This window comes from Manduca sexta, unplaced genomic scaffold (assembly GCF_014839805.1).
Source record: "Manduca sexta isolate Smith_Timp_Sample1 unplaced genomic scaffold, JHU_Msex_v1.0 HiC_scaffold_57, whole genome shotgun sequence".
NCBI lineage: Eukaryota > Metazoa > Arthropoda > Insecta > Lepidoptera > Sphingidae > Manduca > Manduca sexta.
The window spans coordinates 289417-307206 of NW_023595374.1; the positions used below are offsets into that span (position 1 = coordinate 289417).

Genomic DNA, 17790 nt, shown 5'->3' on the forward strand with positions numbered 1-17790 from the left:
TAACGTGGGTGGGGAAAACTTGGAAACTATTAAGACAGAAACAATCAATATCTATGATTTATTACAAATCATTAAATATTTTCGTACACATAAACAGTTTATTATTAAAGGCCTATGGGAACGATGTATTTATACGCACCGACATCGCGCCTTTTTTATACGTGCACTTCCAGTTCCAAGCTGTATTACGTTTTCTGCGCTGTTTATTTGCGTTTGAAGCCGTCGGCACGTATAAAATACACCGTCTGCATAGGTTTCTAAAGCATTTCAATATGTATTATATTAGTTGGGAAATTAAGTAAAACCATAAAGATTAGAATTCCACATCGTTGCCGAAGAAGGAGAGCGTGTTCTGCCGGGTGCTGCTGCGCCAGCCGCGCACCACGCTCAGGATGGTTGACATCGCCTTCCTCACATACCCTTCTGCAATGATAGGTTTAGTTACCAAAGCGTTTCTAAACGCAAGTTGCCACTGCAATTCCTTCCGGTGATTTTGTAAGGAATTGGCTCAGCGTCTAATGTTGGCCATCTCTTTCACCGCTTATTGCTAGGTCGTACGTATAATGACCTCAACATAACTGCTCAATCGCGGCTGATACTGATCGGTAGGTACTGGTAATTCAAGAGTGGTACTCATATGAGGCACATAAAATTACAACATGGACCAAGCACAGGGATTTTCTCCGAACATTTATCTGGTTTCACAAAATTACATCTTGTTATAAGACTATCATTAGACCGGGTTATATTGTCACATGCATTTGCATATTTTAGTCATTTTCGGTGATTTTTGCATATAATACCTAATACCATCTCGGTGTCAATGATATATCTAGCTGATGCAAATCATAATAAATTTTCATTTATTTCATAGATAAATATACTAAAATGCTGATTTCAAGTAAAAAACTGATAATTAATCATTTATGTTGCATGTTTTGGGGTTTTCCAGACATATTTTAAGCATTTTTCAGGATTTTTAAATTGCATATATTCCGGTCCCTAATTATAGTCATTATAACAGAAATCAACAATAAACCAAGAAGGTAATTGACCTCAACAAACGGAGATTTCAAGTGAAAAATGCAAATAGGTATATAGTACTTCTAAAATTTAAATACTATAAATTTTAGGTTGTAAATAAAATTATCAACAGTGCCTAAAGTAATGTATCTGCGCAATTACAAGTCTTATCCGTGACAGCTCTAATGGCGAAGATTATGTTTATCCAATAACTATTTTGTTTCTTATGATAATAATATTGTAGTCACAATCGGCTTGTCCTACTTAGGCGCAGCACTAATCCCGATTTTTTCGTAGATGAATTAGTGTTAAATACAAAAATCATTGATCGGTAATGAACAAGTATAAAAACAGCATTGATCTATATCATTGAAATGTCAAATACAATTCTAAAACAAATATGATGCTATCTACTATATACTATCGCGCACTAATATAAAATAATATTATGTTTCCTTTTTAGCTAAACCCTTGTTAAGTACCTTATAGAGCTGTCACGTTTTCTTCAAATAAACAATTAGATACCTCTAATATTAATGTCCGTGTAGTTAGGAAACAGTTCGTGGTAGGGCTTCACAATGAAAACTAACTCGATCCCTACTACACCCAAAATGTAATCACTCAAAGTTCCTGCAACACGAATGTTGTTACTGCCTTGATGTACCTGCAAAGAGATACATTACTTAAAAAAAAGTTAAACAGATGTCCCATAAATAATTATTTCTTATGTTTACGCGAATGATAGACATTAAAATTAAACTATATTTCGGATAAATATTGTAACTTTGACTCTGCGGATGACCAACACCTCAGTCCCCCCGTGACCACCAAGGCTGCAGTCTTCGAAACGTCGGGAGAATATTAAAATATAAAAAACCGCGATAAAATCCGAAAAAGTTAAAGTTTCATGTCCCATAAATAATTTTCTATAAACTTTATAAAAAAAATAATAAGATTTGGTTTGATTTAAATTTGCTTATCGTGTTAAATTTTCTGTATAGAAAATTGTTTCTTAAAAATAATAGTCTTAATGCGGATTGTTACGTTGCTTCACTCTTCTAAGCGAGCGCGGATAAAATTTTTGATGACTACGCAAAGTACTTTGAGCAATTTTGTGGAATAGGAATGAGGAAATAATGGATCTATTCCAGACGTAGGTACTTAATTTCCAATAAACCGTTACTGTGCGATTTTCGTCATTCATAAAAAAAGTACGAGCTGATGATAGCGTGCTCCACTAATAGCCCAAACCGATATATTTGATGAATGCTACGGTTTCTCATGTTTAATCATTTGAGTACTTGGGAGTTACTGAGTAGTTGTAAAAGTGGTTTCGAAACTTTCGTTGCATTAAAATCGTAGAATCATTATTAATTTTGTAATCTATCTAACTACGCTATGGTGTGATACCACCCGCTCCCCTCTCGTGCATGTCTTATTATGCAATAGAGAAAACAAAAGAGTAATGATTTATAGGACAAGTTGTAATTAATAAAATGGTTAATTAGATGCGTTGTTGTTGATTCCTGTATCTACTGACACCGGATATAGGCGGTGGCCCGGGAGGTCCTAGTTTTCTAATGTCCAGGTGAGCAGTGGCGTAGCACGTGTTTTGCTGTCCAGGGTAGACTGAAAATTTGGCGTCTCTTATTTCAGTTGTAGCCTTAGCTATGACTATCTTTTTTTACATGTGCTATTTAGGGCCACGGCACCCTGGCCACCCTCTACTTACACCAATATAGGAAGGCTACATTTTGTTTGAGTTTTTAACACAGTTTGCCCGAGACTGGATACTATATGTAGGTGGTTTATATTAGGCAGGCGGGCGGTCTTAAAAACTTAAAACTAAGGGAAATCCCTTAAGCTACGTGCTTAAAGTGAGGATACCTCTATCATGACTGCCCAACATTGGAGTGAATTTTTGCCAGATAGGATTAATCGAATGCAGTTTTACCTCATAGAGCCGACCATCCGGCAAACGCGCTTGTCTAGCGGCATACTCCCCTATTTCTTGCAAAGATCGATAGTTGCTCGGTTGTCGCAGGGAGTACCGCCATGGATATAAAATGAACTCCTAAAAATCAAGAAAATATCATCTATAATATAAAAATAAGTCGGGTTTTCCTTCCTGACGCTATAACTCCAGAACGCACGAACCGATTTCCACGGTTTTGCATTCGTTGGAAAGGTCCCGAGCTCCGTGAGGTTTATAGCAAAGAAAATTCAGGAAAAATTTCAAGAGTAAAGCAGGAAACAGGGAAAATCATTTTTCACATACAGCGCCATCTCTGACTCATAGTATGTACTACAACGGCGCCAGTACGTGGTGTGTGAGTATCCCTCACGAAAATAAGTACGTTTCATTTTAAGTAGATGGCGCCGGTGCGTGATATATTGTTTGACAGCTACTCATTCTTCAGCTACTCTCTGCTCAGTTAATTTTTGTGTTGGATAGCCCTTTGTTCGTGGAGTGCTATAGGCTATATATCATCACGCTATGACCAATAAGAGCGGAGCAATAACGGCTAATCTCAGGAACTACCGGTTTGAAATGAAAAAATCTTTTTGTGTCGGATAGCCTCGTTGGCGTAGTTGTACTGCATGCGCGGTACGGCAGCGCTCTGAGGTCCTGGGTTCGAATCCCGGGTCGGGCAAAGTGATATTTGGGTTTTTCTGCTCAGTATCAGCCCGGAGTCTGGAATTTGTGCCCGATATGGCGATAGGCTCGCCCCCTATCACATCATGGGACGGAACACACTTGGCGAAAAGTGGGTGCCATGGTTGCGCCTTTGCATACCCCTTCGGGGATAAAATGCGTGATGTTGTGTGTGTGTGTGTGTGTGTGTGTGTGTCGGATAGTCCTTTGTTCGTGGAATGCTATAGGCTACATATCATCACGCTATGACCAATAGGAGCCGAGCAGTAATGAAACATGTTGCAAAAACGGGGAAAATAAAAAAACTAATATGTTTTGAGAGCGTCCGTTGCGTGCGCTGCGTAAACGGTTAAAGTTATGTAACAATGATGTATGACGGGATTGTTCCTCTTAAAAAGTTCTACAAAATTATATTATAAAACAAAGTCCCCCGCTGCATCTGTCTGCCTGAACGTGTTAAACTCAAAAACTACTCAACATATTAAGATGAAATTTGGAATGGAGACAGTTTGAGACCCTAGGAAGAACATAGGGAAAATATATAGCGTGACTTTTATAATGGAAAACTTTAGCCCGAAAAACTTTATAACGCGGACGGAGCCGCGGGCAAAAGCTAGTATTTTAATAAAACGCAGCTTGGCCTTGTTTCACTTTCGTCTGTGACTTGCGTACTGTAGCCGTTGTGAATACTGGTACATATCCCTAACCTTTTTTGGAACGAAACTGGCATGCAAATGTATGGTCAAGTGTATGACGTCCCCGAGACGGTCGACATAAGCACGTATGGCTTGTGCTTCCGCTGATGAAAAAGGTTTATCCCCGGGATAACTTTGCGAGCAATGTTCCGGTGTTTTACGTACATCATCTGCAAGAGTTACTGTTTTAGAATTATGCTCACAAATATATAAAATATTAATATAATTTTAAACTTTTCTATATTTAAAAAATCAACTTAACAAGAGAGCCATTTTAATATATTTTTTAATACTATTAGCTTGATTTTAAAGCTATTTGATTTGTTCACTATTTATAGTTCAAATTATGCGTGTTTTAATGGATTTAAAATAATCAGTGAATTAATGATACTTTTGAAGATATGGTTATTACGATTTTTGACGGCGGTTGATAATGGTTGAAAAACATTGTAAGTGTGTGTTCACCGAAATTTAGTTAAAAATAAATACCTATCGTATGTTATACTTATTGTATTATATTCGGATAAAAATGGGTATATTTTATTGTATATTATACGTCTTATAACTTGTATCCTAAATTCATTATATTTAGATACGAAAAGTAAATGTTCCAAATGTGTATAATGTGAGCTTAGAAGACATAAACAAATAGTTACGAAATTTATTAGATATTTATTTAATTGCCATGGGTTTTAAACTTGTACATCTTTTGTCCGATAGTCTGTTGCAACTAGGCTATTGTCGCTAAGTACATAAATATCAAATAAATGAAATTAAATTGTACAATAATGTAAAACAGTATTATGATCTTCATCCAAATTGTGAAAAAAAAAAAACAGTAATTGATTTGTAAAATAAATTATCACACACGCATAGCCCGAGTATAAGCCATAATATTATTTGTTAAAGTTATAAATCAAATGGAGGGTGTGTGAACCTTATAAAATTTCAAAGAAACGAAACATCACAAAAACACGAAAGTCCAAATAGAAAGAAGTTTTACAACAGAAGTCTCATAAAAAGTCTTATAGGACGGATGAAAAAGAAATGCGCTGGTGGTGCTTTGACTGTGACTGTAAATATGATTTTAGTGAATATATATAATTCTTTGGACCGTTTTATTGCTTGAAGGTAAAAGCGGCAGAGAATCTTATCAAAATTGACATACAAAGCTCCATTGTTAAATGTTCGTGAGACGCTAGTAACCAGATTCGGTGGACACACATCGCAAAGTCTATATCGAAAGACTAATTAATGACCTGCTCATGACCTGAAATATTTTTAATCGTAAGGGCCCAAGACCAATCATAATTTAATTTGATTATATGTACCTGTCGTAGCATCGAAGCACGTAGGTAAGTAACCAAGGTATAATGCGACTTACCTTGCCAGTGATAAGCAAAGTTACGATTCACATTCGTCCCAAAACACGTGTCCTGTAGCGAAATCTTATCAACGTTTTTGTGCCACTCCGTCGGTCTCGAATTAATCCTAGCCGATACCTTACGTGACCACTGTGTTTGATCCAAGGGCGCGAGTGAGCGAACACTTTGAGTGAAATGTATGCCATCAGGATTTCCCATCGGTATCAAGTACCTTGTAGAAGATAATCATAATATTATTTATAATAAATAAACATTCCATCTAAAGATAATCAATTTAATAATGTTTTAAGAGATAATAATCTATCAAGTTTACGACAAAAAATTGTTGATCATTGTCAACTTAATGTTTTACTTATTTCTACGCATTAAATATGATTAATATAATTGTAGATATCGGATAGTAATCAATTTCGCGTGCTATCGGTACGTAGGCTTCTGTAAGTATTTAACTTCCTCGTTTAATTCATAACAAATATAAAATTCTAAGAAATAGTTGTTTATGCTTACAATGAATCAAAAGGTATACCTACTTGTCTTGACTCAATTGTTAGGTTTTTTTCTCATGGACAGACAAGTGTTATCCCACCGTAGTGCCAAGGTTAGCGCCAACGGTACACTTATTTTTATTTACCATCCGAATAAATACCGGTTGCCTTGATATACCTTGTATCTCGTGCTTTCGCAAACCTAATTTTTACGACCGGCCGACTACCTCACTTGTGGTTAGTAAGTATAATCATCCTATTTTAGTGAAGTGTTACTGATTATTTAATAAGTACATTTCAATCGTCCATATTTTTTAAGGGAAATGTAAAATTAAATATTTACCAATCGTAGTCATTGAAAAACGGGGTTTGATAATTTGAATCATACAGCAGCTTATCTGCTAGCTCAAGAACTGCATTTGGGGCACCCCAAACCATCCCATTCAATGCTGTGAAGAAAACAATTCTGTACACTGTTTCATGAAATACAATTCAGATCAACATCTGTTTCATTACCTCCAATGATAAGTATGCCAGGTTTTCTACTGTTTTTATCACTTCGTAATTCAATAGCTATTATAGATCGATTTTCAGCAGTTGACGGTGCAAGACCCACTGTGTGGACTACTTCTGGGTTGTCTTTTGCAAAACGTTCTGCTGTAGCTAATACAAATGTGTGATCAGCGTATTGTGTGAAACTAAATTCACTTTCAGCACTTCTTATAGTCCTCATCTTTGCACCAGATCTACACCATAAAAAGATCATAAGGCCTAGTTTTAAGTGGTTGAGGATGTCCGAATACAAGACTACGCGAAATAGCCTTTAACATTCAATAATCCACCTTTAAATATCAATAAGTTATAAAAAAAATTGGCGGAGGATCACTTACTGCTCGTAATTTCTTGGTGGAAATAAAACCATAAAAAGAGCTCCAAAAAAATAAAGAATAATAATGAAAGAAATCTTTAGTTGTAAAAGCATTACTTTAAAAAATTGTTTAAATTCAATTGAGAATAGTTAAATTCACAACACCTAAACCATAAATTATTTTTCATAGAGTAAGCCAAAGATAATTTTAAAGTCAAACCTCAGAGTCAAACAGCATAATACTTATTATGGATGGGTATGTAGTTTTTGGTGATATTTTTTATGTACGTTAGTAAAATGCTTTTTTTTTATTAACTTACTGGTTACTGGTACCAGTCTAATAAGTTATAATCATTTAATTGTTTTTGATAATATTAATAGTCCTCAAATCATAAGTCAAATACCAAATTTGCCACATTATTGAAAAACTCCAATCAATTTATATATATTTATATATCATCTTCATCGATGACTGCCTCGGTGGCGTAGTTGTATTGCATGTCCGGTACAATAGCGCTCTGAGGTCCTGGGTTCGAATCCCGGGTCGGGCAAAGTGATATTTGGGTTTTTCTGTTCAGTATCAGCCCGGAGTCTGGAATTTGTGCCCGATATGGCGATAGGCTCGCCCCTATCACATCATGGGACGGAACATACTTGGGAAAAGTGGGTGCCCTAGTTAGTATCTTCATCGACTCTTTTTTGACAGTCCTTAAGTTACATGCTTTTTCTTTATATAATTGCAACTAAGAGAATAATATTAGATAGCATTTGCCCCCTGCTCCGCCCGTGACAAAATATGTTCCTCGGATAAATATCGTCCCGGGATAAAACGAAGCCTATATATAGCACTCAGAAGTAATGTTGCTTCCTTTAAGCGAATGAATTTACAAAATCAATTCCGAAGTTCAAAAGGTTAACATCTATAAACCTACAAACGAACTCACAAATATTTTCTCTTTATAATATTACAAAGTATTAAACACATGGAGGTTTTGTACGTAGTACATAATAAATCTAAATTTAAGTTATTACTTTTCTGAATAGTATATAGCTATAATTTGTCTTACATACAATTATGGGGGTATCCGAAGGGAGGCTAGAGAGGGCAGCTGCCACGCCCGTGGATTCAACACAATTGCAGTATAGAATTATTGAGAGTACCTAATGTGATATTTACGATTTGCCAGTTTGAAAGCTTGCTACGCCCATGCATACTTGCAATCATTGTATAAAATTCAATCTTTTCCGTAGTATGTATTATGCTCTTTGGGCTATCTCCTGGCCACAATTCTCTTTTCTAACATATTACGTCGTTCAGTCGTTTGTCAAAGGAAACAATGTCATCAGAATTAATCAAATTTTTCTTAATATGAAAACTTTAATATTTTTGATAGCAACAGGATTTATACAATTCGTATTATGCAATATAAAGTATAACATATCAGACTATGACTCATACCCAGTGTGCCCTATAACATGTAAGTACATATAAAATAATACAAAGTGAAGTCTATAAATTACTGAATATAAACTAAGATGTATGTGTTTGTTAATAATATGTATTTGTAGTTTTACGTCAGAAAAGAGCGCACACTGAATATACAAGATGGCGGGCAGATCAAGAAAGTACGCCAGAATTCTTAGTAAAAGTTTTAGATGAAGAACTAACAACATCAACGATCAAACAAATCATTGCTGTTAATATCCAGCCTATAACAAAAGGTGGGGAAAAGATAATTGTAGGCGGAGCCATGGTTCCACCACCAACATCTTTAACGACACAGTCTGATCCAATGCGGGATTACACTCGATTTGTACCTCCTACAACAGTCGCTATATCTCACGTTGACGGAGATATGTACCTAGCGCCGGCTCCACTGTCTAAATCCGCTGATAAAATATCGTCTCTGCCATTGCGAGGTAACAAAATACCGCATTTCGGTTCTACAGTTTTATATGCTTTTACTAAATGAAAATTTTATTCATAGGGCTTCCTATGGCTCGACATTCGCTCCGTGATGATAGCCCACCAGCTAGTCCACAGTTTCTCGCACGGACACCCTTATTGTCAGCTAGGCAATATGCCCCTATAATTCCGGTTGCCTTTACTCCAAGAACCACAGTCACTCCACTAACACCTCCTACGCAGCGCCCTTATGTACGTAATTTATAATTAATAAATACTTTATAACCATACTAGGGAGTTGCTCTTGGCTTCGCCCGTTTTAAAAACGTTTCCCACTACAAAAGTGCCTTAATTAGTTTACCGATTCATAGCGCCATCTGTACGACGCCAGCACCACCTATTTAAAAATCAGATAAAAAATATTTCCAAAGGGAAAAGTTACCAAGATAAAAACTAATCTATTTGTTAATTCAGGATTCTGGTTTATATGTGTACCAAATTTCATCTATATTCTTTCTTTCTCGCATTCATAATATTAGTAAGATAAACATTAAGATAAGATTTAATTTATTGCTAATGTAATATTATTAATATATTTTTTAAGAATCCTCGTAAAGCATTTTTGCCACTTTCACGGACAACATCGTTTCGTGATATGAATGTGCCAACCAGAACAGAGTCGGATTTTCAAAATACCCACTCAATTGACAATGAATATACAACAGAAATTGCATATTTACCAAAACATACATCCATTCAACAAAATATTGCCAAAGAATCATCTTATACTGATTTAGAATACAGTAGTACCAGTGAAATAGTTTGGCACACCACTAGGACATCAAAATCTGATGATGATGAAAGTATTTTTAACAAAATCAAAGAGAAAGATATAGATACTGCCTATAGCATGATGTTTTATAATGATGAAGATAACGAAAGTCCGAGCAAAAAAGATGATATCGATGCCAGTGATAATTATGAAGATAAAATCAAATTGCACAACGATTCAACAGAAATGGAATCAAACGAATTACTTAGTGAAACTACTAAATTTCAAAATATTACTCCGCCTGAAAATATATTACCGAACGATGATCAGGAAAAAGAAGAAGATGACGAAATTAAAACAACAGAGTCAGAGACACATTTTATAAAAGCGACTATAACAACTTTACATACAACTGTGGCTGTAAAGGAAAAGGAAAAAGCAAAAAAAAGCTCGATATGCAGTGTCATAAAACTAAGACAACTCAGTTTTAATTCTCCGCGCACCTTGCCTGAGGTACAAATTTCAATTTATAAATGATATAAAATTGTAATAATCATCTTAAAATAAAATTTTATACAATTTCTGCATAGATAGTTGTTCAAATGAGACAGTGGGCAGAGGAAAGTCCAATTGCTAAATGGACGGATATAACGAGTGGAAATTATACTGTTATGGAAAACCCTATTTATATGATGATGGTTGACGATCCTAGTAGTGGCCAAATAGTGACGGCAAAGCAAACTGTAATGATTGTCGCAGGTAAAGAACTCTTATAAACAATAAATTTATAGCAATATGATACGTATGATGACATGTTTATAAATCCAATAAGCTTATTTTAGGTATACAAGGTAGAGACCATCATGCTGTAGCAGCAGCTATGTATGTCCTGTATCAATTAATAGAACGGACTGATGCTCATGCTGATTTACTTAAAAGATACAGATTTTGGATTATTCCGGTCTTTAACCCGGATGGATACGATTATTCCATGACTTTCTCACAAGTATGTATAACCGATGTATCATGATGAGGATTTGTAATACGATTTTTAGATAGAGATACATATGTTGATAATTATAGAAACGTGGATGGACCAAAAACTTGCGTCAAACGTGGGACGTATGCAAAGGTCGTGAGTCATGCTATGCATGCGAAGCCTACGGCCTAAGATGCACCGTACAACACTGTTATGGTGTAAATCTCGACAGGAATTTCGAATATCAATGGATTCCAGGTATTGAATACAAAATATTTTGAGACGTAGATGGGTTATACTAAACTAGTTGTTATTAATTGTTTCAATTGCAATATTCGTAGAACGCGGATAATTCTAAGATTTTATTCATGTTCTTAACAATTATACGAAAGGTTTATACCTAAATTAGCGGCCCACCCTAGCAAGGATGCAATTTAAATGATGTGTCCCTTGGTTTTCGATAAATTTAGATTACTTTGGTGATGATAAATTTTTCGTTACGAAAACTGTACCAAGTATCGTAAAACAACAGATCTGCCCGCCTCTGTGTCTCGTATTCTTTCTTGTAAATGGTTTTACTGTCATTTAGAGTTTTTTCAGGAAGAGTTTTTCTTTCAGTATAAAGATTTGTATAATAAAGAAAATTAAATTCTTTGTAATGGAAAAACATACACGTACTTTGTACGCCTTTTTACCCAGTTTTACCTTGTTTCTTCCGTTCTACGACGTGATAGGGTGTAACTTTATCGCTATATCGGGCAAGAAATTACTCCGGGATGACACTGAGCAGAAAAATCCCATATTACTTTTTTCTAAACCGAGATGCCAATACATTACTTCAGAGCGGTAATCGATATTAAGCAACAAAACTATGCCACTGTGGAAGTTTTACGTGGTCGTCGCTGGCTATATCTTAATGCTGGCTACAGATATCGGCGGAGCCCTCCCGAATTAAGGCAAATATTAAGTGTGGATAGAAAATTGTATTGATATTGGTTGGTGTCGATTGCCTAGTTGGCCGAGATGAGACAAGCGCCAATGTGTGTAGAACTCATTTAGCGGCGCTTGTCACAACATTCAATCGCTCGTGATCGTTTATCTCACTTAAATAATAAAAATTGACAACGCAGAACGTGTGGACAGTCTCACAAAACTCGTCTATATTGGCCGCTTGCATTGGTTTTTCTAACTTCCCAAACATCTGGACACAGCACTTGCCTCGTACCAATTTGCGTTGGCCTAACCTCTACCAACATGTGTAGCTGGCATAAGAGCTATAACAAAAGCCTGCAGAAATGTCAGCGGTGAAATATTATGTCTATCCCCTAAGGTTTATTCAGAATCAAGGTTTGCCCACGGTGATTTTTGTAGCAATGCTGCTGCGTGTTTCGTAAACACGCTTCTGTACTACTATCGCGTGTCACTACTATCGCGCCTTAGTCGCGTTTGCTACTTGCATCGGATAACAGCAGTGTGACAGAAGAAAGCCCGGCTCGTAACAGGGCCTACAATTTCTTCTTCAGATCTTCAATAATACATTTTTAATAAATTTTATATGTAGTGATATTTTGCTATTGAATGCAAGGCTTTTCTTAATATTTTATAAAGATTTTAAAATTAAGTGGGCCATTAACAGTTTCGTTACCTTTCATGAAAACCATCTGGAAAAAAATCTCTAAATGACAGTGATAACTGCATCTAATATGTTGCGTAGTTAAAAAGGAATTTGCGGACAAATAGACAGATAATAAATATACGACAAAATATTTTTATTTTGGTGGCCAGCGGAGGAGTTACGCGCAGAGCACCCTTGCGGTGCATTGTACGCGGGCACCAGGCAACTCAGCGAGGCCGAGACGAGAGCTCTCACACAATTCCTGCATGAACAGCGTACCCCGCTCTATACTTTCATTGCATTTAAAGAAGGAGATGTTCTGGTACATTTTACTGCTCTATATAGTTGGACATGATTTGGGGACTGTAGCAATACAATGGAATAATAATGAAGGAATTGAAAAGCTTAATTCTCGAAATTAGCAACTTAAAGTGCAGTACAGTAGTAAGTACAAAATTAAAAATAACGCCATGTCATATTAAACAGGAGTGAACCAGTTCCCCGGTTATCAATATTTATCGAATCTGATCATGTATTTACAACTAATCTTTTTACAATAGACTTTTTAATCAACTGGTTCGCCATTCCACTTTCCATAGTAGTGTACTTCTGACAGGTGATAATAATATTACAATATATTATAAGCACCGATTTACAAATTTACATAGATTTTATAGGGTTTAAAAAATATTTACACATACTGATTTGCGCTTCTTTCTTCAAACTGCTAAGCAAAGTCAAACTTCGGTGATAACGACTTAACAATTCAGTATAGTAGAACTCAGAAACTAACGTTTCTCAGCAAAGCTACGTATAGAGTGCCGTTAAACTTAGGAATATTGTAATATGGTGTAGAATCCACGACCAAGCGGATGGATTTCACACAGTGTACGATAATTTTCAAATTGCTAGTCTCGAAGTATTGATCATGTATCGTGGAACTTTGTGAATGATTATGTCAATTTAATTTTTCATCAAATGCATAGTTGCTCCTGTATGAAAATAAGTAGTACATATATTTTTCTTTTGTTCAATTCATTCCTGAAGTTCTTAAGCTGATATGATAATCGTTGCACAGGGCGTGATGTATCCATATTCGCACACAAGGAAAAAACGAGCTTTTGACCACGTTTACGTAAGTTAATTAATTGTAATCCGCTATTAAATTAGTTAACCTAATGTGTGAGAGATTTGCATTGCAATATCATAGATTCCAAAATCGAAATTGCAACGACACGTAGGCCCAATCTGAGTTGTTATTTCTTGCTCTAGGTCTTTTAGATTATGGGCGCGGTATGACCAGTGACCACTGCTCTTAGGGCTGTGATATCCCTTCGGCGCTAAAGGCGTAATGCGTGTTTTAAAAATACAAATATTTCGCACAGGAGCAAGTCACCAGGAAAAAATACACTGAAATAATATGTTAATCCAGGATATAGTTTATTAATGTGTTAAATTTCATACAAACCCGTTCAGAGGTGACCCCGTTTACTTCTAACAAACATTGAAACAAACATTGTCATTTATATACATAATAGAATTAGAGTAATAATTCGTTTAAAACTCAACCTTGCCACGATAGAACAATTATAAGTCTGTGACGTGGGATAATCATCAACAGAAGACTGCACTGCTCTAAATATTTATTATCTTTGTAAGGTACTTACTAAATTATTTGAAGAAATATTTTATTATTTAGAGACAACGTGCGTCGAGCGCCGCGGCAGCCGCTTACAGCATCAGTGGACGGTCGTATGTCGCAGGACAGACTTCAGAGTTTCTACGTAAGTGAGGAGATTTGTGACTAGAGCATTCGTAATAATATATCCACTCACAAAATATGTCTATACGTGCAATATGAAGGATTTGAATAAGCTCACCTTCACAAAACAAGTAGAGATCTGCAACATATACCCTTTGCATCTCTGTGATGGCACAAGAAGGTTGCAACGTGCTAACCTTCTTGATGGGACTAATTTGTGTAATTCACATTGCCCAAATTTAATGTTTACTTTTATGTTGAAGCTAGAGACGGGACGATAGATAGACAGAGATTAGTGTGGAAAGACTGTCTAGGCGACTTTAGTTATAGTCAGCAATTAGACCTGTAGGCAATTAGAAGATATGTCGACTAGCCGACATATAATAAACTACAGGAAAATAAAGCATAAAAGAAATAAGTAGCGAGGATAACGATATCTCTGAAGCTCATAGTATGAGTACTGACAGCGTAGGGTTTATCATGAATTAGTTGAATTTATTTTAGCGTATTTTCCTTGTTTTTATTAAGATTAAGGTAAATGATGTAAAAGAAATTTATTTGTTTGAAAATGTGAATCTTAACGACAGGTACTTTTATTTTCTCCAGCACTCTACGCGGGAGGTATAGAGGATTGGGTCGACGGACACTTAGGCATCGACAACACCTACACTATTATGATGTTTCGACCTACTGACGCCTACAACTCCAAACTTATCACCGAGGTAAGATGCATTTATATTACAATAATCTATACTTGAGGTTAAGTATTTCTATTTCATTTACTTATAAGTACTTATTGGGTTTTTATTTAATTATAAATACTTGTTTTTGCTCAATGCCCCGAGCACGTAATTCTTTGCTCAGGGTAAGAATACATAATATGATTATTTGCAAATGGTTAGTAAGTACCTAAATTATATAGCAATTCAAACCGTGGCCCTATTGTGAGCCAAATTTTATCTATATCCAGTGAGCGGTTTATAAATGTGATTGATCATCTCTGTAAACTTTCTTTATTATTATATATTTTTTCGGCCGCATTCCAAAGATAATAAAATAACAAAATTTAGTTAATATTTAATTCTCGGTCAGGATTGTAATAATTTTAATTGTGATTGGGAATTCCTTGATTTTATTGTAAAAATTATTCAAGTCTAAATAGCAGTGTTGCAAGATGAACATCAGCACATTGAACTACTTCCTTTCAAACACGCTCCCAAACGTTTTCACTGAGATTTTAAATCCGGAGATGATTATATTAAATTCAGTAATTAGATATAAGTACCTACATCTAATTACGTCGATAAAATCATTAAAAATATACTTTGTCAATGTTATCAATAATTAATCACAGCGGACTTTACATGTATCTAAGCCCTAATGTATAATTCAGTAGACATACGATAAGATTTATAATATATAGTTTTTTTTTCAGCGCGTGGTGCACGAAGCCTATGCAGCAATGGACACGTTGTTGCTTCAAAGTGTTGAACCATTGGGGCCTCCAGTACTAACGATTACTAGAGCTAGATCAACAACCACGGAGTCTTCTATGCATTTGGTCTTATTAATCTCCATCACTGTTACAGTTAGTTATAGCTAAACACAAAAATATTAAATGATGATTTGGATGGGAACTTTAGTCTGTAATTGTAACAATGAATACTATACGTCGTCAAGCTTTGGATGAATATCATGTAAACCTGTTTTCTAAAACTACTTCAAAGCTTTTGTATGGTAGTTAATTGCACACACACAATTTGTGTAAGTATGTCGGTTTGCCGATTACGTTTGTATCTGTATGTTATACCAAGTGTTTATTATAATGAATATAACAATTTAATCCTTTAAACGTGCATTGCAGTTTTAATTTACACACGTGACATATGATCACCGAAATGTTTCGTTTAATGCATTTGTATTTCCTATCCAATCGATCAAATTGAATAATCACCGAAGTATCGCGTGCTTTTTAATGATAACGTATTAACAATTAATATCGATTCGATGAAGTATGATGTTGTATTTAGGCGCCTTGCTGTATGTAATTAGTAAACAGTAATCTGTAGAGACACCCGGAAACAGTTTTATCCTGGTCAACGTCGCCACGTTGCTATCATCGTCCCTAGATTGCCGAACTGAAGTTGTGTCTAGCTTGACTGTTTTATACCTTTCTATATATTTCCAGAAGATTAACAATGCCTTCTAATTCAATTTCTTAGTACCTTTAACTTAATATTCACGATTTCTCTGACATCGTGGGTAATTGCGGCTAATACTAGACCAAAATCAAAAAACATATTAAAAATAACTTTAGTCTCCGTCGGTTAAGCATACGATCTGGTAACGCGCTGAGACATTAAGTAGTAACTTTTATTCGTTATCACACCCTTCTTCGGCAAGGGATGAATCGCTCGTTCGCTCTACATTGGTGCAAGGCCGAACCTTTGAGCAATCTGACACCGAGAACTCATCGTCTACACTTCCACGGTGCGAGTGTTCCAGGCTTGATAACCGAATTTAACAAAACATTGTGGGAAAACAACACTTTAGTGCTTTTTCGGAATCATATACCTAAGGCGTTTTCCCATCTCTTGGAAAATTAGTGACACTTGAGAGTCTTTAGGTGACGAACGTGCTTATGCGCTGCCAATTGTTTGAAAACTGTTTTTATGTGTAATTTCTTACTAGGAATAAAAATTATAACTAAATACTTACCTTTACCTTTGAAATAATCCAATTTTATTAAATATTTTCTTTCTACAGACGTTTCTTCATAATTGAAATACGTTTCAATTAATATTAAATTAATCTCATAATATGTTGCAGATAACATTAATTTTCACATACAAAATCGATTCGAAATATAATGTCATTATATTACGGAACAGGTACCTAACTAATCGTATCATAGCATACGTAGTTATGTACGTTTAAATCTGATTTCCATTTACCTTATCTTCCAGTTTCTGGTTATTGACCATTTAAAAAAGAAATATTTTGTTACGTATGTTTTTTAATTTTGAGTAATACTTTCATTTACTTAGGTTATAAAAACAAATTTTTAATAGCTCAGTGTCACAAAAACTGTACTTAAACATTTCTTCCATAAACTTTGTAGACATGTTATCACCCGAGTCCACATGGCAATGCGAGCAGAAATACATTTATTCGACATGTTCATCTTTACAACACAATTCACAAAATTCTGTTTTATGATTGTATTGAAACTGGAATTTTATGACATTTCACTTTTATTATACTGAAAAAAAGAATCCGATGGATAAAAAAGTCTTCCAATGAGAGAAGCCAAAAACCAATACTTACATATTTTAATAGGAAATTACAAATCATACAGTGTATGACTAGAAATTCTTAAACCTCAACTATTCAAATGAACAGTGGGTAACATATAGTTAAATGAATATGAAATATTATATTGTGCTCACGCTTAAAGGTATGCTGATACATTTGTAGAAAACACTATCTAAATACATATAATATGCAGTATTCGAATTCAAATTTCTACTTAATAGATCGCAGAGTTTATACTCTCCTTCGGAACTTATAGACATATAACTTGTGAAAGTGATACAGAGGTACAAAAATAACATACGCATTAAAAATATCATAAATATGTAATT

At 35.2% G+C, this 17790-nt stretch overlaps 2 protein-coding genes across 5 annotated transcripts in view; one reads left to right on the forward strand and one right to left on the reverse strand.

Moving 5' to 3' along the window:
* Positions 1–43: 43 nt before the first annotated feature.
* Positions 44–17790, reverse strand: part of LOC115441502 (carboxypeptidase B) — a 45811-nt gene continuing 28064 nt past the window's right edge. For 2 of the 3 annotated variants that reach the window (XM_037447073.1, XM_037447074.1), the window contains exons 3-9: positions 6761–6990; positions 6588–6693; positions 5759–5970; positions 4387–4544; positions 2978–3097; positions 1549–1687; positions 44–423 (exon numbers count right to left, since the gene is read on the reverse strand). In XM_037447073.1, the coding sequence (XP_037302970.1) occupies positions 314–423; positions 1549–1687; positions 2978–3097; positions 4387–4544; positions 5759–5970; positions 6588–6693; positions 6761–6977 (1062 nt within the window). In that variant the 5' untranslated portion in view covers positions 6978–6990 and the 3' untranslated portion in view covers positions 44–313. Of the gene's footprint in view, positions 424–1548; positions 1688–2977; positions 3098–4386; positions 4545–5758; positions 5971–6587; positions 6694–6760; positions 6991–7134; positions 7657–17790 lie in introns of those variants that run through there. The other variant, XM_030166314.2, reaches the window with a different exon arrangement.
* LOC115441498 (putative metallocarboxypeptidase ecm14) lies at positions 8377–16002 on the forward strand. 2 transcript variants are annotated; one of them, XM_030166308.2, is made up of 12 exons: positions 8377–8590; positions 8682–9032; positions 9101–9270; positions 9623–10303; positions 10381–10549; positions 10633–10796; positions 10874–11027; positions 12555–12706; positions 13463–13519; positions 14084–14168; positions 14753–14868; positions 15582–16002. In XM_030166308.2, the coding sequence occupies exons 1-12, from the start codon at positions 8482–8484 to the stop codon at positions 15747–15749; spliced, it is 2376 nt and encodes a 791-aa protein (XP_030022168.2). In that variant the 5' UTR covers positions 8377–8481; the 3' UTR covers positions 15750–16002. The 2 variants fall into 2 exon arrangements, with proteins under 2 accessions (XP_030022168.2, XP_030022169.2); XM_030166309.2 differs by having other exon boundaries at positions 8682–8834.

Excerpts from the sequence above, each read along its gene's own strand:
- LOC115441498 (XM_030166308.2), top strand. The coding sequence starts at position 8,482 with ATGAAAACTTTAATATTTTTGATAGCAACAGGATTTATACAATTCGTA. Across the intron at positions 10,797-10,873 it reads ATTCCATGACTTTCTCACAA|AAACGTGGATGGACCAAAAA; the intron begins GTATGTATAACC and ends TGATAATTATAG. Across the intron at positions 11,028-12,554 it reads CGAATATCAATGGATTCCAG|CGGAGGAGTTACGCGCAGAG; the intron begins GTATTGAATACA and ends TTTGGTGGCCAG.